At 39.7% G+C, this 27,422-nt stretch overlaps 2 protein-coding genes and 1 long non-coding RNA gene across 3 annotated transcripts in view; all 3 read right to left on the bottom strand.

Annotated features, from left to right (window-relative positions):
- The window catches only part of LOC143344744 (uncharacterized), a 462,587-nt gene that overhangs the window by 105,818 nt on the left and 329,347 nt on the right, over positions 1–27,422 (bottom strand). The window lies entirely within an intron of this gene.
- On the bottom strand, positions 752–25,454 carry LOC143344698 (paramyosin, long form). Its single transcript, XM_076771007.1, has 16 exons — positions 25,072–25,454; positions 23,848–23,904; positions 21,494–21,580; positions 21,237–21,403; positions 15,342–15,579; positions 14,999–15,118; positions 14,553–14,702; positions 14,242–14,388; positions 13,758–13,974; positions 13,430–13,557; positions 12,972–13,084; positions 3,438–3,633; positions 3,223–3,351; positions 2,468–2,839; positions 1,540–1,991; positions 752–1,117 (listed from the first exon to the last, which is right to left on the bottom strand). Exons 1-15 carry the CDS (start codon positions 25,183–25,185, stop codon positions 1,599–1,601), a joined length of 2,628 nt encoding a protein of 875 aa, XP_076627122.1. The 5' UTR covers positions 25,186–25,454; the 3' UTR covers positions 752–1,117; positions 1,540–1,598.
- LOC143344738 (paramyosin, short form) lies at positions 4,171–10,015 on the bottom strand. The gene is made up of 2 exons (XM_076771093.1): positions 9,664–10,015; positions 4,171–4,841 (listed from the first exon to the last, which is right to left on the bottom strand). The coding sequence occupies exons 1-2, from the start codon at positions 9,982–9,984 to the stop codon at positions 4,284–4,286; spliced, it is 879 nt and encodes a 292-aa protein (XP_076627208.1). The 5' UTR covers positions 9,985–10,015; the 3' UTR covers positions 4,171–4,283.

A 27,422-nucleotide genomic window follows, 5' to 3' on the forward strand; every position in this document is an offset into this window, starting at 1 on the left:
TAAGGACAAGAGTTTCTAGAAGGATAAATTGTTGCATAATTTAAAAAAAAAAAAGATAAATCTTATATGTTTCATCCGATTGCGTAGGATGTGTTGTGGGGATCTTAATATTGGTTTAATTGCTTCTCAAAGCGAGGGGAAAACTTCGAATGTAGAAAAGTCTACATTTCTTTTCATTAATGCATTAATTATAGAAGCTTAACAACTGTAGGAGTATATCCTTTTGTATCATTTTATCGATTATCCCAGGTGTAGAGATATTTTCTTCCTTTAAGGAGAGTATCTTCTAAAAAGTTTGGAAATCACTATCCTAACGATGAATAATTGTCGAGATTAACAGGTTGATTAGGAAATGTAGTTCCACCGCATTCGTACGTACGTGTTTCAGTTTATTTATTAAATTAATGTTGACACAGGTTATTGTGTATGTCGTACAGTGAGAGTTGTGTGTATGGGCAATAGTACCTATCTATATATATATATATATATATTTATATATAATAATAGAAGTAGAATTAAAGTTAATCCATTTAAATACAAGTGCGACACGCGCGATCAATTGAAGCGTAAGGAGCGGGTTCTACGTCTCGCGTTATTTTTTATAATTATTATTACTTGTTTATTTTCTTTTTTTTCTCTCTCTCTCCCCTTACGCTTCGCGATACTCACATAACAGATGCAGGAAATTTTTAATCGAATCGTTTGATTTTTTTTTTTCTTGTGCGTACAGATAGACATGCTTATACTTTACTTTCTTTTTATTTCATTTGCTCCAATAACGAAGATGAGTTGCGATAATGATTATTTTTTTTTTTTTGTTGCTTTCTTGGTATCTTTTCACGTTGTTTTGCCGTTGCTTTGTTTCTGTGATTCGTTGCGACGGGTACCGCGTCACGTTGGCCAAGTTATTTCGAATTTACGACGGGTCGTTGGGCGCTGTCACAGTTGCGGACGAACAATAAAGGTGGTACGGTTTTTTTGTTTTTTTTCTTTCTCTCTTATCTTTCCGCTTTTTCGATGTTCCCGCGTGCGGCCCGTTGGAAACTCTCCTCGGCCCTTTTAACTTACGGTGATGTATCAGGGCTCTTCCTTTATTTTCGTCGTTTGCTCGTTACGCCTGCGGAAATTCACAAAGATCTAACCACACTCGTCGAAACGAGCAATTGTAAACGAGAAGAAAGGATCGATCCAACGTTCCGAGCGATAAGATTAACCCTCTACAGTAATGACTCTTAATCCATATAATTTATTATAAAAAGCAATAAATCTTGTCTCTCTTTTCTTTTTCAAGTATAAAAGCAAATGAGTATATTTTAATAATTTCATGCACGTTTATTGGAGGGAGGGAGGGGCGAGTTCCATTTTTTGCACATACAAAAGTTTATCAAATCGATTTCTATATAAATTCCCGTCTTGCATATGCAACGAATGGAAACGAACCCTCGAAATGGATTATTCTTTGAACATTGAAATCGAAAATTTCCATGCTATTTCGTTGCTCTACTGTCTCTGTTTACGTAGTCGCGTCGCGATACGTACGTTTCTAAAGACGACGAGGTGGCGTTCGAAGTGGCAAGGGGTGGGTATCGATGGCGTTTTTACATGTCAGTCCTCGTCTCCTGGACGAGGTACACCTGGGAACCGGGCACGGTGGAGGTGGTGACGAAGCTGCGGTGTTTCGCGCGTATCAGAGTCAAGTTGCTCTCGGCTGTGTCGGCGCGGTCCTCCGCGGCCTCCAGTTCCCTTTGGAATCGGCGGACCCTTGTCACGCTCTGCTGAGACATGCCCTCTTGTTCCTGGAGTTGTCTCTTGTAGATGTTCACCTTCTGGCTGGCCTTGTCCAGGGACTCCTGCAGCAACGCGATGTTCTTCGAGTCTTCCTCCACCTGGATCATTACCTCTTTGATGTTGCGCTCCTTCTTGCGCAGGATCTTCACGGTCTCGGAGTGTCGGCGTTTCTCCTCGTCCAATTCCAGCTCCAAATCGCGAATCTGCAAACACGGAGTAATGGTAGTTTTTAATACTAAACATATCGCAACCGGTCGAATGACCGTTTTCAAACTTTCGTTTAGCATTTCTAACACACAATATTATTTTAGCCCCATTTAACTTCACGACATCCTTATTCTTATTGTTGATACTATTATTATTAATGTCGTCTTCTATGTTTATTTTAACATTTACTTTGACTTTACATACCCAAAGAAGTTTCAGTAATTCCTACTGATCGTACGACTAGTGTACGATAAAACTGGACCATTAATTGAAAATGAATTTAAATTTAAATACAGGATGTTTGCGTAATTACTAGCCAGCACTTTTTCTTAAATGGTTGTTTTCTCTAGAACTAACTACGGTATCGACCTGATACAGAATTCGTTTTCAATCTAATTTTTACAACTAATTTTCTACAGAGATAAAAGACCACGTCGAACAGTGTGATCGATATTCAATTAAAATATCTCACCCTAGCTTCGAGCTTGCTGATGATACGTTTGCCTCCCACGATAGCGTTTGCCTCGACCTCCTCCAATCTCACGGACAAGTTCTTCACTTCGATCTCGAGGGACTTCTTGATGGCCTCGATCTTCACTATGCGTTCCTGCTCCTCGTGGAGTATCTCCACGGTATGTTTCAGTTCGTTCTGCACTCGTTGGTATCTCTCGTCGCTCACTCTCAACTCTTTAGTGACCTCCTCGTAGTCACCAGCCAGGGTTGACAACTCTTGCTCGAGTTTGGCCTTCGACGAGGCGATGTTCACGTTGATGGTGGTCAGCTCGTTGATGCGGCTAACCGATTCCTCGTACTGCTGCTCGACGGTTCTCTTTGCTCGTAGGGCCTGTCAAAATACAATTCTGTATCGTTAGTCCTCGTTATTTTTAACCCTTAAGTAGACTCTCAACCTCAACTGAATTATTTTACTTAATGTTGATATTTGTTTCTTTCAAACTTCTATGAATCGTTGATGTTAGTAAAACTACAAATTTTATTCAATTTCAGAACGAACTTATGGAACGATCTAATGTATCAATGTAATCAAACGTAAAAAAATCATGTTTATTTTGATCGAAATAAAATTGTACTATCCGATAAGACGAAGACGCAATACCAATATGTTCTATAGCGAATGAAAGCTGTATAAAATTGGCAGGTGTTATTCCTCGACCAAATATAAGTTATCAGGCTGTTGTTTCGTGTATTTTCGTCGCTGAAAACGCTTACAGTTTCGTAGTTGCCGCGCACTTCCTCGAGCTCGGCCGTCAGCGATTGTAGACGCCGTTGACTGATGCCCAGCTGGTCCAGGGTTACCTGCAGCTGGCGTTGAACTTCGTCGTAGTGAGCTTGGAGCTCCTGAAAATAACAAACGATATCGACGTTGACGGGCGCGTCTTGCCAAACATGCGTCGACGGATATATCAACGCGTGTTCTAGCTTACGGTCAAGGTGAGAGATTGCTTCTTGATCGTCTTCTGCAGATCGATGTTGTTCTTGTTGGCGACGTCCAGCGACAGCTCCAGCTCGGTGATCTGGATCTGGAGCTTCTTCTTCACGCGCTGCACCTCGGTCTTCAGCTTCGTCTCCGCCTCGACCACGCGAGCGTTCAGCTGCTCGATCTCGATACTGGTCTGCTTGCTAATTTATTTCATTTCGTATGAACAGAGTTCCATAGTCAGTTTTGGGTGGGATTTGTGACAGATGTTATTGCCTTTGATAGGTAATGATTATCGTCGTTAGAGAGAGAAGATGGAAAATGGAAAAATTATCAAGATTCCTGTGCGATTAATAATAAAATGGGGGACTGGCAAGTAACTAAGGTGTTTCGAAGGATGGTTGTGCAAGGTGTTCGCGTTACTGTCACTCAGAGTCTGTCTTGCGAAAGAATACTATTTTTAAAATTCAAAACAGACGAGTGATAATAATTCGAACCTTGACAGTGTTAGTTTCTCCTTCGACTTGTTAATTAGCAAGAAATTCATGCGAAAGACATTGCCATATAGAAAAGGTGGTTGCATTGCACCGTCGTCTATCAGACGACACTTACTCCACTCTTAATCGAGTTTAGAAACCACGAACCTAGAAAGCTACTCTAACCAAAAATATCGTAAAAAAAGCAGTTGAAAAACGATCTCCCGAGCGAAAAAACCTGGTCCAACGAATCAAACGAGTCGATTTAAAACGTCTTTCGTTTATTTATCTCTTGGTTCCATCCGTTTCACATAGCTCTTACCCACAACTACAACAGATATCTACGTGAATTCACGTTGCATTATCGAAAAGCGGCCCTATCCCAGGCACCCGTACAACCGTCTCGGTCTCGTTGGGTCTCGATACCTCTTGTTCAGGAAATAGTTGCTGGACTTCTGCTCGTATCCTTTGAGGTCCCTGCTGAGGCTGTCCAACGGCGCCGTGAGCCTCTCCTCGTCGAGGAGGTTTCTGGTCCTGTTCTCCAGCAGCCTGAGTCGCGTATCGTTGATGTCCCACAGAGCGTTCTCCCTCTGACACTTTCTGACGTCGGCCAGCTGCTGGCTGACGTTCAGGTTTTTCATGGCCTCGGCGGTCAGCTGGAACTCGATCGCTCTGGCCGATTTTCCGCGGAGACTTTTCCCATGATCGAGGGCGCTCTGTACCTCAGCCATCGTCTGCACGTCCCTCAATGCTTGTAGATCGATCGCGGCCATTTCGCGTTGTATCTGTCTCGCCTGGCTTCTGATCCTCGCGCTGTCCACCAGCAACGGTAACGATCGTAACCTGAACTCCCTGGTTCTTGGCGGAAACAGCTCTCTGGTCACGTGGCTGGCCTGCGCTGTCTTCGACAAGCTGAAGTCCGACCGATTCGCTATCTTTTGGACGAAAGACCAGAGATGATCGGTTTGTCAGTCTCGTCCCCGGGGATCCTGCGGGCTGTTCGATCGTACGCGACGAAGAGAGAAAGCGGTGACGTGTGATTTTCGCGAACGCGCTACCTTACGCGAAGGGGTATCGTTCTGTCGAGCGTGTGTGCTCTCTGTTCAGGCCGAGCTGAGCCTAAACTTAGCCGCGACGGTCCAGAATTCGAAAGTGACCGTAGCACTCGATCGACTCTCTCTAGAGACTCGGGAACGACTGCCAATCCGAGGCGTTTGCCGACCGCTAGGCGTCCCGGCCCCGGGGTGGAGACGCTAGATGGATTTTTAATATACGCGCTACGTGCGATTTGGCAGACACCCGTTCCTCGTCGCGTGTTCAACGACGGTCCAAATTGTAATTGGCTGCCAACAACGAGGGTGCGCGCATTTCCGCGATATTTTTATTGTCCCCGTTCGGGCGATCACGCACCGTCAACCGCGAACGGGTTGTCAGGTCGTTAGAAACGACGATAAACGATCAGGAATTTCCGCTTTAAGGCAACCGAGCACGCTTTGGCGATCACCCCGTTGCAGCGAATGTCTTAAATTAACCCTTGAGAGACCAGCGTTCGAAACACGTTTACGGTCGGTGGTACGAAATTTGCTAATACGAAGCTTCTTCTCGAATGTAAACAAAGATTGGAGAATGCTTTGTTTCCGGACCATTTGGTCCGAGATGAATTTTTAAATTCTATGAAAGAGTTATTTTAAACTTTTGTGGTCGTACGTCTGTGAGCAGATAACAAAGAATATCTTCGATCCTCTTATGATACGGTTTCCATATAGGACGATTTAATTTAGCTAGTTTTACGGACATCGATTGCACGTATGAGGAATGGCCAAGAAAAAGAATAGATTTGTTTTATGAATACCTCGTGAATGTTAAAATGTGTAGACTTTAATACAAAAAAAAGATGATGAGTGATTAGCCTATGACATTGTATAGCAAGGGATCAATCGTTAACAGTAAAAGAAAATGAAATTACAGAAACATTTCTGGTCACACATTATACTTTCGGTAAAGAATTTTTTTCTCGAAAGTGCTTAGGATTTCGAGGGTATGTCTATTCACCAAAAATGTTCTTAATTGACCACCCCTAGCTGAAAATAATTTTTTTAGAACGATTTGAAATTTTTTTTTTCGCCCAAAAATTTAGGCACCTATCCCCTGTCGATTTTTCTTGAAAATTCGTTTTTCATTTTTAATAAATTTGTTTGACGCGCTATGGAAAAATTGTTTAGTACTTTTTTGTAGGTATCTATGAGCTCTACTTCCCCCCAAAATTTCATTGAAATATATTCACTATTGTAGTGGTTATGGACGTTTGAAAATTGGACCACTTTCATGGGGTTTTTCTCATTTTTCGGGGTCAAGAAACAACTTTTCCAATATTATTAGAATTTCTACCTATTCTTCATTAAAATACGCGTTATTTGCTTTTTTAAACATTAAAATCCTCCAATCCGTTCAGAAGTTATGATGTTTTAAAGATACGCATGAAATTTCAGTGAAACATATCAATGGTATGGTCAGACACTACATTTTCGGTAAGGAATTCTTTTCTCGATTGTACGTAGGATTTCGAGGGTATGTCTATTCACCAAAAATGATTGTAATTGACCCCTGCAACTGAATATAATTTTTTTAGAACGATTTGGAATTTTTTAATTTTGCCGAAAAAGTTTACCTATTGCAATTTTTTTCTTGAAAGTGCGTAGGATTTCGGGGGTATGTCTATTTACCAAAAATGATTGTAATTAACTCCCACAACCAAAAATAATTTTTTCATAATGATTTGAAATTTTTTAATAAACTAGTATAAAATATATAGTTTTGTTTAAATATGTTTAAAGTCAAAAAATAATAAATTTTGTTCATTGTATGCAATATTATAGTATAATTAGCGTTTATACAATGAAAATTAATTTCGAGCAGTAAGGCACCAATATTTGTTGCAAGTACGACCACAAAAGGTTAACTTTTTAGAAGCTTCTAATAAATAAGTTCAATTCTTGAGAAGCCTTGATTATGATAAAAGATTATTTGATATTCCTTCCCTCTTCTCGTTTGGTATAAACGAAATAACTGCTATACAAAACGGATTGTCGACTAAATAATACTTTTCGATAGAACGTTTCGTTTCGTGTGGTTCTAAGAATTAAAAAGCATTATAACAAGGGAATTTTAAGCGGCCTAAATGGAGTTCCATCTTTTAAGAGTTAATCTTCTGTGACAGTGGGATAGCAACCAGGTGGCGACGACCGAAAGCTATTAGTACGAATGGAGATACGGGTTCTGACGAAACTAAAGTAACCTCTGTCTATTTTAATTCTTTGCGGTTCAAATAATTTTTCAGAATCCGAACAGTCCGGTCAAAATTGACGTCGTGGTAGAATCCAATTATATTCGAAGTTAAATATTAAATTAACTTTAACTTTCTAATTTTACAGTTTATATAAAAATACTACGTTTTATGATAAAAGCTTGTTCACGTTTCTACTGTTATAGTTTGATTCTACTTGTAAAGATTAATATCTTAATTACTACGAGGGTCATCGATGCTCCTCTGTTAATACATAAATTTAATTAAACGAACCTAAATATTTGCTTACTTCTGAACAATATCAATGCTTTGATGATTATCTGATAATATTGTTTAATAATAAAACGAAGCTAATCGATAGGAGGATCAATAGTCACGATTTTGTTTCATAACTTCAGTTTCAATATAGTTGATTGAAAATTAGTTGACTCGCCTGCTCCAGACTTTCATTAATGTACGAGTAACATTATAAATGATCCCAATGATTATAAACGCAGGAACGAATGTGTTGTCTATAAAATAACAGACCATGGAACGTACGCTGCACACGGTGAATTTTCAAAATCTATTTTTCGGGGAAACGAAGTCTACGAAAAAATTGTGTTCCACGCTTCCGACTTATAAGCCCTTTTCGAAACGTTATCGAAGGGCCATCGAGAGTCGATAAGGTCTAAAATTGAAACCTGTCGAAGATGCACGAACTCGTTACATCGCACCAGACTGTATCCAAGTTCTATATATATTCGAGTCTATATGTGTCCGTCCACCTGCTTCATAGATCGAATATTAACGACGCGAAAACAGTGCTCGCTAAGTGCCACGAGCGCGAACTCGCGCTTGTTACATTTGGATCGTGATCTTCGCCACCAGTGTGACTCGTTATTAGAAGTCGACGGGTTAACCACCGTGTTATTTGCGAATCACCTATTTCAAGACCACGGACCCTGTTCCGTTCTGGAATCTTCTATCGATTGTTGTATACGCGAAAAGAGAAGCAGCCTTAACATCGCGTCAGGATTTTTCAGGTTCGCGTCTGCGAACTTTTTAAAGAAATTCTAAATATTTACTTTCGATGCTTTGGTATTACGATAGCTAACGAACAAAGATATATTTTCTCGTAGCTGAATATGGAAGAGAAGGAATATATTTAAGAAAGGAATCTTACAAACACCTGAGAAGGCTACTCTTTTAACAATTATTTCTATCTCGATGACGTTAAAATTGAACGTTTCCTGTCTAATCTGTATTATCCTCGTTTTGTAGACGCAGTGCAAGTTTTCATGTTGTTTGGTGCCTCGTATCTCGTCAAATCAGAATTCTAAAAACGTTGTTCACAAAGGATGCAAGAGCACCACTAGATTGCCAAAAGGGATCCAAACAAAGAAAGGTTAAGTATCACTGTTCTACAGTGTATTTTGTTCTTAACATTTGTATAATCCCTTTAAATTTTTGTAGGAGCCACGATTCCAGTCGTTGAATTTTTAAGGAATAATACGTATGCCTGACAGTTGACGTGTCAACGAAGAGATCTCTTTTACACAATTTTCCTCCTCCCTGAACAGGTTAGAGCCCTTCTATAATTAACAATTTGCAACCTCACCTACTTTGAACCAACATTCTATCTATTTAAAACAATCCAGGAGTCTCTAGTTTCGAAGCTAATCGCTGAAACACCTGTCTGTACCAATAATTCCCAATTACCCTAATTTAGTGTTCCACAATGAGGGTTGCAACTATACAAGTGGCACTATGACGACTCCACGTGAAAAAACGTATCGAAAATGTAGAATAAAATTTTGTACGAGGCTTTCAAGAGAAACTTAAGTATTTGGAGTACACAACAACTTGATTACGAAGTCATTACCCAAGAATTTTCTCAAAATTCCCATTTTGATGCACACATAATCTCAATAACAGTTTGCATTCTCAATTGCAAAACTCAATAATTCGACTGTCCAATAACAAAACGATATTCTTTTTATCCCCGAACGCTGCACGAATTCTCAAAGTCGTTTCTCTCGAAAACCTCGAAACATTTTCCATTCGATTCACTCGAGTCACGATTCTCTGTATCACTAAACTATCATAAAACATCTCATCCACGGGTAACACGTTCCATGCAAATGGCTGTGATCCTGCACTAAAACCTTTCGTCAACAGCACCGGCGCCTAACGAATCACTGTTTCCGAGCATGTCGTCCCTCATCGAAACTAACTCACTTGGTTAACCTACGAGAGCGATATATCTCTGGCAGGGGAACCGCCACGAGGCGTGCGACATCGAGGCCTGATCCTCGAGCAGCCACTTCCGCGGCACCAAATTTAGAAACCGAAAAGGTCAGGCAGTCGTCAAGTCGCACGGCGCCTAGAAAATTGATCGTACGCGCTTTGTCCCGGTTCCAACGGCCCAGCTTTCACTCTCCTTTCGTTTCTTTTTTCGTGTTCTCTCGTACCTTGAAGCGTGACAGGTGTTCCCTGGCCTGATCCTCCGCATTCATCGCTAGCTGGACCAGTTCGCGGCTCGAGTACGGTTCCACCGGTCTGCCCTCCCACAGAGCCCTTCCGTCGGACCAAGGCAATTCCGGTGGCTCTGTCCATCTTTCGTACCGGTAGTCCCTCGAGGTCGTCGAATTCCTCCCTTTCCTGTCTATGTAATCGATCATCGGCTGGTAGAAGTTGATCCCGTAGTTGTAGTTCACGTCGTAGATGTAGGTGGGCCAGTGTTTCCACTTTGGCTCCGATGGCACGTACAACGGTGGCATATAACCCGACATTTTTCTACTCTCTTTTCTTGATTTTTAACGAAGAGAGTTCCTTTGGTGCTTGTTTTTATTTTCTCGGATTCTCTCTATGCGTGGCTTCGTCGAGATTTTAACTCGAGACTTTTCTTATTTCTTTTATTACTCTTATTTAGTTTTTCTTTCAATTTCGGGATTCCTCGAGACTTTTACTTTGATTTTTATTTCGAGTGTCTGTGTGGGTATGTTAATTTGTCATCCAACTTCTACCTTGAATAGAAATCGTGTTAATGCTTTTTCTGGGGTCGTCGAAAGTGTTAGAGACTGGGGTTTCGTTTATTGCGGGGATCTGTTCGATCTACTCACGGATTTGTCATAGTCGGATGATCGGAGACGATAGTTGCAACGAAACAATCGTGAAAAATTGGGCCGATCTAGCGCGGTGGTATCTTTTGTAGCTTTTTCTTACGGTTGCCACATTGAGGACGGCCAATCAGCACCACCCGGTAATAATTGGATCGCGGTTGATCGGTTATGGTTATTAATAGCTACATTGCGCATCGTTGTTACGCGCTTTCATTAATAACTCGAACCGTGTCACTCGATTCACTGTATTCGTAATTGGAAGGTTCCGATTGTTATTGTTTATCTCACCCTGGCACGCGTATTCGAAATCGTGTACGATCAGATAAAATTGATTTCCTTTTTCCAAAAGTATTGGTTCGTATTATGAAAATATCAGGTTCTTTATATAGTGATTTACATTCATCTTTCTATATTTCAACATTTTTAGAAATGGTGTCTAATGATAATATAACGTACGAAGGATTATAATTATTTTTTATTTAAATCTAGAGTTAGATTTAATCGTACTATACACAATACAAAGTTTAACTCATTGTTCGAACAGAACAGGAAAATGTAAATATTGTTATTTTGTTTGTCTATGGAGGAGGTAGAAAAACAAAACTAAATAGATTAAATATAAATTACCTCGCGATTGAAAAGTCGTTATTTGTTAATGTTTCAAATTAAAAATGACTTTTATGGTAAGGAATTAAAAATTCTTCGTATATTAATACTTTTTGTGCACGGTTCAAAATTAAATCATAGTCTGTCCTAAATTCAATTAAATTTACAACATGTTTAAGTAAAACGTTCGATAAATACTTTTATCTTGATGAAAATGGAACGTAAATATTTTTCCATTGGCCCACATTCTAAGTTGATTTTGTTTCATACGTAATTATTAGTAATTGCTATTAAGTCATTTTACTTAACGTTTATTTGCCAAGTCAAGTGACTTTCCAGCCTATCAATAGAATACTATGTTCGAATTTTCAAAATCTAAAATTACAATGTTCCATAATCCAGTTATCTTTCAACATTTTTTGCAGCAGGCAACGAGCTTTTACTTCAAGTTCATTTGGTATATTTCTTTTCTGTTCTGATGGATATTCTTATTAAACGAGAATACTAAATATAGAATCGCGTACGTTTCTGTGTCACTTGTAGAATCATAAAGAAGCAATGCACGAGTGGAAGGACAAAGTAGAACAAAGTTCGATGGCGCAACAGTGGTTGAACCGTGTCGGCCTTGTCGCAGGTTTATATCCCTTTGAATTCACTGAACATCGTATTTCTTCTTTCGCTCGTGGTATCTTTTTCCTTACGACGAAAAGCCTCTTCAGAAAGCAACGAAACGATAGAGTCCTTTTTCGTCGAAAATATTTCTTTCTCAAGCGACATCATTTTTTCTTCGATAATCGCAAATATCGTAATACTCACGTGAATTGCTCCGCGAGATAAGTAGCGTTCTCTTTCGCTAAATTTAATACATTGCTCAGCCACTGTTCTTCTTAAACAAATCACTTAAAATGACACGTTGTTCGAATCATTGTACAGCGTGAAGTTTTTTTAACAGTATTATTATAATATCGTATATTAATGATAAACAACTTATCGAATCATCTTCGTGAATTTATTCCTTTGATCCACAGTGATATAATCGATATATGGAGCGATCGGTGTTGCGTAGCGTCGACGTCGCGAAGATCAGAGCCAAAAAAAATAGTCATCGCGCACGATTGTCACCGCATGACAATTCGTTGGCAATCGTCAGATTCTGTATATGCCGAGCGTATAAATAAATAATTAGAACGCGACAGGATATTCCCTTGAACGTCTGACGGGTCGGAAAACACCCACTGTGATTAATCGATCGCGTTGATCGACGACAAACTTGATCGAGATAAAATTAACTGTGTTTTATTAATAGCACGACGCATCATGCTTGTACCCGGAAATAAAGTCGACTGGTACACGGATCGCGATCGAGCAGCTAATAATTCGTACTTTCTATTTCGACGACACCTTTTCTTTTATTTTTAAATAATATTCGATCTGTATAAACTCACGCTGAAACGGCATGCTGTTAGAAAGATAACGCAAACGTAATACAGCGAATAATTTGTGATGCAAATTTAGAAAATGAATTTTTAAAAGATTGAAATTGGTTTCTAAGCATGAATATATTTATATTCGTTTTTGTCTTCTATAATTTTTTCTGTAATCTTTTGCTAAATTGTAACATTTTGAAATATCGAAATAAAAAATTAAAGTCGTATAGGAATAGTGTGTTACTTAGTCTTTTAATGCCAAGAATGAGAGCAAGAGCAATAATATTTGAGCAAAAGTAGCAAAAGAATATAAATATTCGTGCAACGCTTCGATCTTGTTGGAATAAATTATTAAAATAAATTTAGTATAGAATCTTGAATTTACAATAGCAATATAGTATTGCAATTTAGAAGGTTTTTGGATAAAGAATTAAATTTCTTTTAAAAATTAAAGAAGGCTATGTTTCATAAATTATTATTGAATATTTTTCTCGTTAATGGAAACGTGTTACGGGAATTGACGTTTAAAAGAAGTATTATTATGACTATAATTACGTGAAATTAGTTAATCTCGTAATCTTTAGGGTGATTAAAAGAGAATGTGAAAATAATTCGTGTACTCACCGAATGATTTCGATTTCTTCGTCCTTCTCGGTCAGGCGGCGTTCATAATCGTGACGAAGCTGGGTCAATTCGGCGGCCAGTCTCTGCGAACGCTGTTCTTCGATCTTGCGGCCCTAAAATTAACACGTTTTGTTAAAAACTATTTCGTGTTACTTGTATTATATGCAGAATTCTCAGGCTCTTCACTAAACAAATACTATCGAACAGAATATTCGATTATTCTATAAAAAGATTAAAAGAAAGTCACAACGAAAGCAAAGAATCCTGAAAAAAATCATATTTTTGAAGATAAAATTTAAAGATAATAAAGAAGGTTCTTAGTAGAACTCGAAAACTTACGATGTTCGATTAAGGAAAATGATTCGGTTAAATTCTTCGTAGTTTCATTTTGCATTTTTTCCCTTTTTCGTTCCAACGTCGAGCAAAAGATTATGCGAATTAGGTTTTATAATACTTACAGCTTCAGCTTCTTTGTAAGCAGCTGCGAGCTCTTCCCTTTCGTTCTCCAGACGACGGAGTTCGAGTTCCAGCTCGTGAAGTCTGCGGTTCATATCGGCCAGCTGGTTCTTGGCATCACCAAGGTCATCTGGAACGATCGAACAATTCGTTCATATTATTCCAAAACGTTAAAAGAATATATAAACTATTTATTTCAAGCCTTTGTATCAGATTGGAGAATGTAAAATTGGATTTTATTTTTGCTCCGTTAAAATCTCAAACTCTGAACTTGACACGTATTGGTAAAGAATGTTCTAATTAAGTATTAGAGTAATTTTATTCACGCACCTGCTAGTTTCTTGTTCTCACGAGCCAGTTGGTCCTTCATCTCGCGAGTTTTGTCGAGCTCGGCGATGGTGCGTTGAAGTTCTTGTTGCTTGTTGCGAAGATCACGCTGGCTTTGCTCGTACATTGCCATACTCTCGTCCAAACGGGCCTTAAGTTCGATATTGATCTTCTCCAATTGCTCCACGCGTTTCTGGAGCTCGCGAGCTGTTCCATTGGCCTTAAAAAAAATTCCCCATACCGTTAAAAAAGTCATTGCAAACCTACATAATAATTATATTTTAAAAAACTCCTACCAGGATTAATAATATTCGTCCACGGTTGCGATAAAAATAATCGAACGATCAGTATGGTTTATACAATTTTAGGAAAAAGTCAAGATTAGAGATTTTGATATACTTAACGATCTTGGATGTATAAAAATATTTCTATGATACATTTCAAGATATACAATTATTTATGAATTTTGAAAAAATTTGAATCACACCTTCTCCAAGTCGATGATCAGGACTTCTACTTCGGATTGGAGGCGCGATTTCTGTTTCTCGAGGTTGTTGATCTTGACGAGCAAAGTTTCAATTTGTTCTTCCTGTTCCTGGATACGTGCGCCATATTTGCGACGAAGTTCCTCTACCTGCACAGTTCGATAACATTTTCATATACAGAAACTGTTACAAATAGAGTATAAATAGAGATAAAGATATCGAAAAACGTCGATGAAATTTTAACGAGCCTCGTATTGTGATTACTTTGTTTGTATCTTTTCCCAAATAATTTTGTTCGTTTCTCGGTAATTACCTCTTCGGCGCGAGCATTAGCTTCGGTTTCGTACTTCGATCTCCAAATTTGTACCTCGCCGTTGGCTTTGACCAACTGACGTTCAATGTCCAAACGTGCTTCAGATTCTTCTTCCAGTTGAATGCGAACGGACTCCAATTCGGACTCGACCTGTCGACAATTAACATCGGTATTATTTCTTGCAAGTTTCTTGGTCGTAATCGTACGTCTGTTTTTATTTAAATTTGATATTTGCTCAGAAGTAATTATAAGGGTCGTCTACTTGAAAAGTATTCGATGTATGTACTTATTATAAAATAATCCTATTTACTGCGAGTTAACAGATACAGTATTCGATTAAATCTTTTTCGACAATAATATTGTCACTGAATATATTTTCTGATTATCGAGGAAATCAATTGTTCGGAATAGTTATATGTAATTTTTATAGTTGAAATAAAGCTTGCCTGATGTAAAGAGGCTTCGACCAAGGCACGACGGCGGTCTTCATCTTCGAGACGACGACGAGCGTCCTCGAGCTGGCCTGCGATCTGCGTCCTCAAGTAAATTACGTTCTCGATGTTGAGCTGCAATTATATCAATAAAATGCAATTATACGAGGAATAGACAAGATATAAAAATGAGTAAAATATGAATACAGACGGTGCTCCGGTGGGTTAAAAATATTTTATTCGAAGCTTGCAAAGGTCAATGATGTTTTAGTTTATAGTATTGGTATGTAAAGCACACGTGTGCGTTAATTTTAGGGCTATGCGAAGTAAAATTCGGGATAAACGCAGCATTACCCACCTTCAGATCCTGTACTTCCTTGGTCAATTCGATATTTTCCTGGGAAAGCCTGGTTTTGTGACTGGTGATGTCAACGATGGTACGGTTCAGTTCTTCGATTTTCACGTTGAGCTCGGCCACGTGGAATTCGAGCTTCTCCACTGTTTTTATGGACATCACCTTTTCTTTGGTGACATTGTCGAGCTGGGCGAGGAGCTCGTAAACCTCCTGTTGGAATTTCGATTTTTCCTTGTCGGCCCTGAAAATTTTCCAAGCGATTCCCTTCAGCACGATTCGTATATTTCCAAAATGGAATCAAAGAATACAACACCGAGAATTTGCATTTTCATCAGCATAGTGTTTCATAGTTATTCAACGAAGGAGTACTTTGAGAGGAAACATAAGGGTGGTACGGAAACGTAGAATATACAATGCTATTTATTTCCATAGTCTTAACAGTTTTCTCAAAATTATTCGTTCGCTGTAATTATGAAACAATCACGCAAAGTCTGTTGTACTGTAAGCAGGCTACAATAAAGTCTTTGCACTTATGTGTGCTATTTTTGCAATATTTTTTCTGATATAAATAAAAGTCAAAGCTAATATGAATATCTATTCGTAATGTTAGTGTTTACTTCTGTGTCACGATAAATTGAAAATTGAATAGATAAACTTTTGAGTAGATAAAACAATTTTATTTTATATATCGAAAAAGAAATTTCTCGATTATTTATACGTAAATTAATTAAAGAGGGGTAGATAAGAATAAAATTTATTTATTCTTTCTACAGATATTCCTATTTATATTACTTGAAATATTGCACGTTTAAGTTCAATACTTCCCGTTACTTTTAAACCGTCTATCTTTAAATATTTGCGTCAATGAATTGTTAAAAAGTTCGTTCTGTGCCACTTACGAAAATATATCTCGCATTTGTTTGCATTTGCACAGTAGTTTCGTTTATTTTTAGAACGCGTTACGAAATACTCAAGCTTTTGATGCCTTCGCGTCATTATTGGAAACAAAGCTACAATTTTATTATTAAAAATATAACACGTCCATTTTGTAGTCCAGACTCTGAATCCTTTGATAACGATACGTACATTAAACGCGAATTTTTTACTATTCAAAGTTCCAATACAGTATTATACATATAATACAAACATAAGACAGAAAATCATAGATCGTCTTGCTCGAAATTTTCTTTTGTTTCATTATAATTTATTTATTTATTTTATTTAAGGATCTTCGATAACTTACGTATTTTTATTTTAGAGTGTGTCTTTTAAAACAACTATTAAGTTTTATTATGTTTTCGAGTTCGTTACCTTGGTTACTTCATTTTTAATTTTCCTTTTTCCTCTACTACGATAAAAACCATTGAGTTAAACGTGAACTTTTTATTATTCAAAGTACCAGTATAGTATTATATACATATAATACAAACATAAGACAGAAAAGTCATACATCGTCGTGTCTAAACTTTTCTTTTGTTCCATTACATTTCATTCGTTTATTTTTATTTTATTTAGGGTCCTTTGATAACTTATATATTCTTATTTTAGATCGTGCCCTTTAAAAATACTGATGAAGTTTTATTATGTTTTCTAGTTCATTTCCTCGCTCATATTCTTAATTTTCTCTTTTCCTCTGTTACGATGAAAACAATTGCGTTCTAAATTCTTTCGGGGCATCGGTTTAGATCGATGAATTTATTTGCTGCGTTCGATCGTTACAGCAGACGTTTTTTTTCGAATACCGTCGAGCAGGAATTCCTCCGACAACGGAATACCCGTAAATCGCGTTAACACCCCGTGGATGTCGTGGAGCGTCGCGTGGATAGAGGGAGGGATGGAGGAGAATATCGAATCCCCGCGATATCGATGCTGTCCACCTACACGTAACAGAGGGTGTAAGGTGTCGGCCGATTCCGAGGATAGTGGGGATCCGGGCCGGTCGCCTGTACTAATATGGCGCGGTAACACGGGGTTGAGGATTGCCGCGCGACTCGCACGGTTAAAAATAGTCATAAGCCGAGTAGTAGCGGCCGCGCGAGCAAAACGTCCCGCGGGGAGAGAGACCGTCGGAATAAAAACGGGAGACAGACCGAGACGGCACAAGGAGTGGGAGGGGTGGAGGAGGAACGGAGGGGTGAACGGGAAGAAAGAAAGTCGCGAGGCGAAAAACTGCGAAACTTCGAAAACGAATAAAAAAAAAAAAAAATCCCCAAGACGAGAACAACGAAAGTAAAAGAATAAAATTTGAGAAAAGTTCAGCGACAGAGAGGGTGTCGCGAACGTAGAATTTGGGTAATGCAAATAGATCGTACTTTTGACAAATCTGAATGTTAAACGATTTCGTTTTTTTTACGAAGGATGAGTATAACGACTGACTTGGTGCGGCTAGTAGAATAGAATGGTATGAACGTCTGGCCTAATACGGTACGTAACTACTTCCAGGACGCTTTACGTCGAGCAGCAGCTCCGATCCTTTGGGGAACGATCGGTGTTCCGCGTTTGGCGAGCATGCATAATAAATGTGACTGCGGAATTTCCGTACGCATGATCGATCGAGCCTTCGAACCTAATAGCACCGAGAGGGTTAAAGTTGCGTACCAGGGGATGAACTCCGCGCCAGTCCCTTGCGCGAGCTACAAACTGTCTCCAAATTGAAATACTAACTGCGACTCCGCTATTCTTGCGATCGTTATAGCTTCTTTAGAGTTAGTGCCTGAGAAACGTCAAATAACGTTTACGTATTCGTAAATTTATTCCCTGTCAGTATTATTATCGTAATGTAAAAATAAAAATTACAACATTTACAAGTCGCATGGATAAAATGTCGGGTCTCTGTATCTTGCGCAGAGAATTATTGAGAATAAAAGTAACTATCAAGAAATTCTAAGAGGATAAAATGTGTATTCCGAGCAGAGAATGTATTAAGAAGAATATGAAAAGAGCGAAGAGAAGAATGAAACGGAAGGAACGCGGGAGTAACAAGACAGCGAAACGGCGCGACGAAGAAAACGAGGCGAACGACACGAAAAGTAGGACGGGTCTGTTTTAAAAGCGTTTAAAACGCTCCTCTTGTGCCAACAGGTGGAAACTTTTTTCTGCGCTGCAAATTCTCGAAGTCCTGACACCTGCTACTTCTGCCCCCGCTTCCACGAACGCAATCGCAGCGAACGAGGAAAGAGAAAGAAAAAAGGAAATGGACGGAAGAGTAATTTTCACCTTCTTCGTTTTCACTTTTCATTTATTATTCCCGGACGCCTTAACGGCGTTCTATTTTCCTAGTTGAAATATTAAGGGGCAATTAGCTGTTACTTCGCCGTGACGCTGTTGACGTATAAATGTCGTAATTGCTTTTACTGAAAGGTACACTCGGAACGGAGTCCCCCTCGGATCTAATTTCAGTTAAAATTCTTGATCGGTCGTTCCTGCTGCTCCCCGAGACTGCGAAATTATACCAGCGAGGAAACTTCAAAGTTGTACGCCAGAAGGAAAATAATAATTTCTCCGAAATGTCGTTTCCTTCGTTTTAATATTTACGCGGGGAAATTAATGCGAAGAGAAACTAACGATAAGTCAAAGGCTTCGTGAAATCAATTATGCTCGATATTGCGTGGAATAGAAATTTTGAATTTCTCAGTTTTTAAACAATTCTAGAACGAACTTGTCGTCTGGAAAAACAACCTGGAATAAAAAGAGTACTGCGTTTTTAATGTAGCAATTTAACAAAAATACTTTGTCTACGTTAAATTACTTCTAGTTTACTTTATGTTAATAATATACATTATTTTTACTAAACGTATACAATAGATTTTTAAAACCAGTTTACTTTTACGACCAGGGAGTTCTTTAATTATTTCGAGCAGCATGTTCGTACAAGTATACAATGGATACAGGAGAAACGAAGCATCGAGTAAAAGAAAAGGTTACTGCTGCAGCAACGTTTGCAAGAAACCAATAAAATCCCGCTCGATCGAGAGAACCGTTCCGTTTCTCTGTTTTACGTTCGTTTTGTTATTGGAAGATTGCGTAAACCGTTGTCGAGAAAACAAAGTCAACGTAAATAAATCCTGAGAAATGGAAGTCGCTCAAAATGGCGCGCGAAACTTTCGCGCGATTTCGCCCCGATTTCATATTTGTTCGCTCGGTGAAAGGATTACATAACCGAACAGCGAAGGGACAAAGTCGAAATAAAAATATCGTCGAGAAAGATATTTCTAGCGCCACGGTATAAATAGCGTTGGAAATCATGAAGAAAAGAAGTCTCGAATTCCGCGCGATCGAGAGAATAATTCTGACTCTATCTTTTGTATTACGACGATTACGCAACTACGACTTTTGCTCGAGAAATGCACAAAACGAACTTTTAAAATTTCTTCTCTTCTAGTTAGAAAACCCTTCTAGTTTTCTCTTCTCTCGGAATTTGGACGAGAGGAGACGGAATCGAAGCAAACAACAGAGAGGGGGAGGATCGATTAGATAATGGACGGCGTCGCGATGACAGTTCTGTGAATTTTCGAAGACGGAGTCGTCCTTGTGGCGCGGGTATCGCGCGTCGGGGCGCCGGGACGTCGAAAAGGACGCGGGTTATGTTTAGAAAAGCCGAGGGAACGAGTCTGCGCGTATTTCAGGTGCGAGTAAGTTGGTTGTTTGGCCGTTGGCCAGTATCGTCGAGCATAATTCCCGCAATTTTCGAATATGCTTTCGTTTCTCGCGATGCTTGCTATAATTAACGAACCGTCGCGTCGTGATTCATCCTCGTCCGTTAAATTTTTTCCCCAGCCCGTTTCCCTCTATTTCCCTTTTTCTATTTGTCCGTTTACGTGCAACGGGGAAACGAGACGTTCGTCGTTTCGGCGCACCTTGGTACTTCCGGTGAACTGTTTATTGACGCTTCGCGCGCTTTGACCTCAAAGAGTAGGAGGATCCACCGGAGCCAAGCATACCGAGGCCGCGATTTTATTTTCACAAGTGTATATAATTAACCGTGGTTTATTGGTGTTCCGATTTCGTTCGTTCGCTATCGAGGATCTCGCGCGAGATTCGGAGCGTGTTCAGGCTCCAGACGGAATGTTATAGCGGTTTGCTTTGATACCTGGTTTTAATCTCTTAACTGCGCCATTTTCGTGCTGCACGCGTCCTACGAGCGTCGATCTTTCGTTCGTATCAATGCATTCGTTGCTACGTTCATGGAATCGTAAACGAACATCGTTGCTATCGAATAATTGTTTCGAAGAATATCTCGTTTTGATCTTTGTTTAGCTCTTTGTACTCCGCTGGCGCCGCTATGGCGACAAACATAACGTGTACCATAGCTCGATTCGAGTTTCATTTGTGGTAACACAAATTGAATTTAGAAGATATATGAATAAAATTTTAATTATAAGTATTTATAATAGTTTGTATTAATAAAGACTCTCAGAGTGCAAAGGGTTAATATCAAACGTGCTGAAGAACGTCGGACTTGCAAAATTAAAAATAACGAATATATTAATGTTTGATAAAGATACTAAAATACTGATGATATCGTGATCATTATCTGGTAGACTCTGCTCGGAAGATTGATAAGTGGCGCAGTTAAAAGCGTAGATCAGAGTTCTGGATACGTCAAGAGTATGAATCATACGTCACGTGTGAGAGAAATTATGCACACAGAGTGTACTAAAATTTATCGAGGTATTTATCTATTTCACGCTTTGATCAATCTACGAAAATGTAATCGAATCAGTGTCAGAAATGAAATCTTCTTCTATGTTAATATTCCAAAGAAGAAAATTCTAAATTGTTAGAGAAATATTTTCATTTAAGTATTCCACGCGCGTCGAACAAAAGTAACAGTGTTAATTTGCGTTACAGGCTGGAGAAACGAAGAGCAGAAAACGATACGTCGATCATTCCACTAACCTGACGCGTGCTTTTGCAAGTTGATCGATCTGATCTTGAAAATCGACCACGACCTCCTGGTGTTTTTTGCGCAGAAGATGCGCGGTCTCCTCGCTCTCGAGATGAACATCTTCGAGTAGTTTGCGCAACTTGGTCAGTTCCGTGTCCCTCTTCTTGTTGATCTCGAACTGTAGAGTTTCGTTTAGAGAGACAATTATTAATTTTGCATCGACCGCGAAAGGTATTTCACTGGTTAAAAATATTTTTGTTAAGCTTACTTGAGATTCGGCGCCACCTTCGGCCTCTTCGAGACGTTCGGACAGCTGGATAACTTGTACGCTCAAGTCAGCGCGTTCGCGTTCGATCTGCAAAGGCACGTTGCAAATGAAGAAAGAATGACGGTAGTTTAATAGAAGCGTCGTTATACAATATCATTACGTATACGATTTTCTGTATTGGCGTGAAACGTGTTTGTAAAAATTTTCCTAGAATTTTTTCTGATTTTTATCTATTTTTAGGATGCAGAATGTCGAAAATAAAGGAAACGATTGCGCATGGAATGCTCATTGAAAAGTAAGTATGCTTCGATATTAAGATTTGCTCGAACAATATTCACATATTTGTATTTACTTTCCTTTTTAGAGCATTATTTAATTCAATTGTAAATATTCATCCTCTGTTTTCTCGATACATTCCTCGTAATCTTTAATCTATCAATATTAAAAATTCTCGAGACGTCGCTTTTTGTAACTATTACACATCAACGAAGTAAATATTTTCATCTGTTCTCCTACTCTCTAAATTAGCTTCTATTCTAGTAGATCACCGACGATCAATAGTATCGATAAAAGTATCATCTTGGCCGTTTCAAAACTTAAAATTAATTTGTAAATTCTAAAAGCGATCAAGCATGGAACTTTCTGGAAATTCATCGACGATGAAAATTTAATTTCCTCGTTACCTTAAGAGTTCTCTGTGCAACCGGGTTCGAAAACTGTCAAACGAATAATAGCAAGATCGTATCATAAATAGAAGAATTCGAACAAAGGGCTCGGTACATAATCGTATCTGAGTTTGCTTCCTTTCTGGAGGTACGGATTCGATTGTAGTACGACAGAAGAGCGCTGTCGGGACACGGTTGATGCGTGTTGAGTGTAATCGAGATGCGCGGCATTGTTTTGGAAAGAGGCCTCGAGGAACGACGCGAACGGTTCGGTGCAAGCTTGACGTCAGGTTTCTTCGGACCACGAATAGAACGATCTAATTCCGGACGGACTGGCTCTATATCGGGAGCTTTATTCATATTACAAACGAGGCGTTTATCAAGAAAAGATAGACGCGCGACATCGCCATAACTGTCCGTTCTCCGGAAACCACCGCGTTTCTCCATGCCTCGTTGCATTTACCGACTCTGTTGGAACGTGTGCTTCCTCTAACGTGCTTTTTCCCCCATGAAAATCTGCATTTTTAGAATGGTTCCAATATTTATACAAGCTCCTACTCGATACCGACAAATAAACAATTTTGCTTCCTCAGACTTCGAATATTGAAGGAGAAATTCTTGTTAGAAAATTTAAAAATTCATTTCATTTGTATACTAATATGAATCGAGAGGGAAGAATGTGTTTACAGTTCCAATAATTGCAATGAATTCGTAACTAGGCGACACTTATTTCACGATTAATTTTCTTTTAAAAAATTCACAAGTATTTCTAACTGGACATTTTTAAAGAGAAAAGGAGAAATAATTTAAAATAGGGTACGATGTTACGTAACGATTTATTCGATCCTCGCACATCGAGTTTTTCATAACGATGATTTATGGAGAACCTAACGCGTATTCAACGCGATCATAATTTTCAACCTTTAGCGATTCCGAAGCGCGAAGAACGCAGCTGGCATAGGTTCAAGTCACGTATCGCGGCGAGCGTTACGTACGAATTTGATTTCCGCGGAGCTAGCCGAACAATGAAACCAGAGAAGGTCTTTTTAAATTTAACGCGCCATTTGAACGAGATCCCTTCATTTCCCGAATACGTGGTTATATCTTCCCGTCGAAGATTCACGGAATGGAGCAAGATTAAAAACCATAAACCGTTTTAAAAACCCTCGAAATTTGCAATATCCAGGTTACGTATGCGCGATCGTGCACGAGAAGAACGAAAGTAATCGATCGAAAAAATGAATTGCATTAAAATTTATAATCCGTACGTTTGTATATTTGTTTGTTTTTCTTTTTTTCTTAATACGATGCGTTACACGTACGCCGAACACGAAAAAGGAATGCGGGTTCGTTCGCTGAAGAGGCGCGCATCCCCAAAAATAGACGCGACTCGAGAGCTGGACATTTCGACCTACTGCTCCCCACTCTATGGTGGAGCGGGCCTCTCTCGCTTTTTTTGTATCAGTTTCAAAATTCACAATGCCCAGATTACATAAAGTTTCGAGATTTACGTTTATCGACGCTGTTATTTTTATCTCTGGCTTCTACGCGGGTCTTCTGGCTTCTCGGTGTTCGAGCAAAACGGTTCGATTCGAGAACCGTCGCCGGAAATTCTCGAGTAAATCCGCGGCGAAACGGTGGCAGCAAAGACGCGTTGCAACGATCGGAAAAGCGTTTGGGGAAACTCACCCTCTGACGCAGCTCTCTCTCAGACTCCAGGTCATCCTGCAGCAAGCGGATTTTGTCCTGAAACGAGAGGCAAGAGAAGGATTAGAACGTGCCACGGGGCTCGTTATAGAGGGTCGGTGCTTTACGTAATGGGCCGACGAAAATATCCAACAGCGGACGCTCGGTATTTCAGAAAGACAGACGGCCTCCGAGCGGGGCTCGTCCTCGAGGGAACAAGAAAGTATCTTCGGTCTACCGTCCGTTGGGGTCGTTTTCAACGGAACGAAGGAACGTGCGCTCGTCTCTCTCCATGGACCTTAACGAGCTAGCAGGGAAACGTTCGTTCGGGGAAAAAGGACCAGTCTTACTTGAATGCGGAGACGAGTGCGCGTTTCCTCCTTCGAGCGGGTCGTTTGTCTTCGCGAACGCCTCGAAGATCTCACTCCGGGTTTGTGTGTCGGGCACCGATCGTCGCTCAGGAGCCGATATTCACGACTATTTTCGTACACGAGCAATCCGATAGCCACGGAACGGTCACTTTCGGGTTCCTCGTCAGGGTTGGCACTAATATCCCTTATGGTCACTGAACTTTATCGCGTCTCACTGTCTCCACCGCGATAATCGGTCACTGCTCTGCGTTTTTTCCGTTTTCACGATCACTACGCCTCTTCTTCCGCTGAGGATCCAATCGACCTAGGCGATTTCGAACGATTATCTCTGATAGGGTCATCCTTGCGTCATCGGGACACTTCTCAATGAACGCGGTTTCGTCCGACGTCTTTGGACTCTATCCATCGGTATTAGGTTTCATAGGGCATGACTCTTCCCAACGTATAAGGACTCGTTCGATATCTTGGATTCTCCTCGTTTCTTCTCCTCGCGATTTAAGGTTTCACGGGGCCATTTTGGACTCTCTTCGTTAGGCTATCTCGGGTCTCGCGAGACTCCTTGGACTCCCTCCGTTGTGCAATTAGGTCTCGGTTTCCACCTTTTCCGTTTGTCGATCGGTCACAGTAATGCTTCGTTACGATTAAAGAAAGGGGTACGGACGGTCCTAGAGCGAAAGGTGTTCGCGATCGTGTCGGAAACGAAAAAATCAACTGAAATAAATACATGTATAATGGTCGTGTCGTGTACTCGATAACGAAGCAATAGAGTAACCCACGGGATACGCAAGTCCCGATAAATTGTTACGAATTTTGATGAAAAAGGACGATTGGTCGATCCCGTTCTTTGGTAACCTACCTCCAGTCTGGTGAGAGCGCTGAGGTCGGCGCTGTATTCGATGCTGACATCGGCAGTACCACCGCCGGTGGAGCGGTACGTGTATTTGGAAGCTTTAGCGATCGCTGAAGACATCCTGTCCGCTTGTATCACTTCGCTTTTCTCGACGATCCCTCGTTCCTTCGGCCGAGATTCGTTTCTCCTCGGGTTCTTCGTTAACCTTCGGGTTTTCGCCTCGATGCACTGGCTGGTGCTAAGTTAAGTCGTCTTGATTTAAATCGTCGTGGTCTGCACACTTCCTCCTCCACCTTCTTCTTCTTCTTCCTTCTCTTCTTCGGGGTTTCGGAGCCGACCAGCGCCCTACTCGTAGTGCGCGACCCGTCGTCGTTCGTATGGCGCGCCGGCGGCTCCATGGCTTCGTCAAAATGACGGTTACGCGCGTGCGCGGTAGATCTTCGACCCCCACCAGGAACACGCGACCGCGACTCGTCATCGTCGTTGTTCCACGTCCTCGTCGTTCGTCGAGGGGAACCACCAGCCGACGACCACCGCCGTTTCTCGGACGCCCACGTTTCCTGAAAGCACCTGCCAACAGGAGGCTCATCTTCGCGAACCGGCCATTCCGTGCTGAATAGCATTCGAACTATATTAATTTCAAAATAATATACATATAACAGGGAACGTTTGGTTGCGGATCGAACGCGTCGAACTCGATCTTAACGCTATGCTACCGGGTCGCGTGCCGCGAATATTTCAAAGGCCATTTTCAGCCATATCAACACCAGCCTTTACAGCGTCGTATTACAAGCAAACGTGCCTGTAAATATAACTGTAAATAGTAGTTATTAGTTATCTTTCCACTCGAGGTACCACTGTGCACACGAAAAATCAAAGACTACAACTACTACTATTCAAGCACTGATTTTGTTCAAAATCAGACGATGAGACGAGTACGTGAAACATTATATTTAAGTTTCATTTTACAGTATTCAAATACAATCGTATTAACATACGTACGAAAAATATTCCCTTTTCTTTTTAATAATCACAGTATGATCTTTATAATTCGAAGAGGGAAGAAGTCTCAAACGCAATTTGATCGTTATTTAATACAATATTTATCACTAGTAAATCAATATTTCTTAGATGCAATAATGTCTGTTTATTACAATTTATTCTAAAAATAATATTTGATGTCCTCTGAGTTACAGATCTACTTGTAAAATGTTTGCACATTTTGAAAGTCCTCCTTTTCTCTGTGAAAGTCGCATTTTTACAAAGTGAAGGATATTTGAGATTAGGGGGATGCATAAGTATCACTTCTACAAGCAATGAGAAACCGTTATAGCTGGAATTCGCATACCGTTTTGTTTTAGACGCAAGATGCGCATTACTTGGAACGATACGTTACGACTTGTAAAGTTACAACGCTTTAATCTAACATTGCTCCAAATATTTTGCCTTTGTTGCTTTTAATGTTTCAATGAAACTATTCGTACCGATATTCCTCGAAATAATAAATTTATTTCTAGAAAGCAAACGGTACTGCGAAAGCATGTAAAGGTATTTAAAATTAAATAGTATGTTCATTGATGCAAGAAATAAACGACGACTAATTATAAGCTTTAAACGAGCTATTTTTATTTACGTTTCGACTCATTCGTTCTGAATCATCTTTGCAATAAATATTACTATATACGTTATAAAGATCAAATTAAGATTATAATTATAGACGTATGAGAGAAGCGGTGGAAGAAGAAACAATAGTGTGCGATTAGGAAAGAAATTAGAAATACAAAAATAGTAAAATAAATCAAACTTGAAGCAAAATGAAAAATAAAATTATTTTACAAGATTCGAGCGTTATGTACAATGTATTTTTTGTTTAGAAAAAAAATAGTTTATTTAAGACTGATAATCAATCATTATTTAGAATGAAGATATAAATTCCTGTAAAATTGAAGATCTTTATATTCCTTTCATCGTTAAAAAAAGATACAATTACATTTTCTAGGCGCATTAACGCATACAAATGCTTAAAATTATTATCATTCGATACCATTTTATTCTGTCTAAGGCTTTGTATTCATTTCTAACTCTTTCGAAGATTTTTCCCAGTCACGTGGAACAAAAATGTTATTTTGAATGTCGATGAACTTGTTCGAACAGTGATAAAAATCAGTTTAAAGCGCGCGAAAGTGGAGAGACAAAGCTTTGGGGGTGGTACGGTGCTCAACAGGTGTACAGGCCACGATCAAAAACCGATCCACGATCGAAATTGTACGAGGGGCACTCGACAATTAGAATTAGAATTAGCTCTGGCGTCCCACGCTTCTCGACGTGGAATTATTCGTCTAACATTCAGGCGTACA

The sequence above is a fragment of the Colletes latitarsis genome, chromosome 1 (genome assembly GCF_051014445.1).
Source record: "Colletes latitarsis isolate SP2378_abdomen chromosome 1, iyColLati1, whole genome shotgun sequence".
Classification (NCBI taxonomy): Eukaryota; Metazoa; Arthropoda; class Insecta; order Hymenoptera; family Colletidae; genus Colletes; species Colletes latitarsis.

Excerpts from the sequence above, each read along its gene's own strand:
- LOC143344698 (XM_076771007.1), bottom strand. The coding sequence starts at position 25,185 with ATGTCTTCAGCGATCGCTAAAGCTTCCAAATACACGTACCGCTCCACC. Across the intron at positions 23,905-25,071 it reads GCGCTCTCACCAGACTGGAG|GACAAAATCCGCTTGCTGCA; the intron begins GTAGGTTACCAA and ends CTCTCGTTTCAG. Across the intron at positions 14,389-14,552 it reads CTAATGCTCGCGCCGAAGAG|GTAGAGGAACTTCGTCGCAA; the intron begins GTAATTACCGAG and ends CGAACTGTGCAG.
- LOC143344738 (XM_076771093.1), bottom strand. The coding sequence starts at position 9,984 with ATGTCGGGTTATATGCCACCGTTGTACGTGCCATCGGAGCCAAAGTGG. Across the intron at positions 4,842-9,663 it reads AACACCTGTCACGCTTCAAG|ATAGCGAATCGGTCGGACTT; the intron begins GTACGAGAGAAC and ends TTCGTCCAAAAG.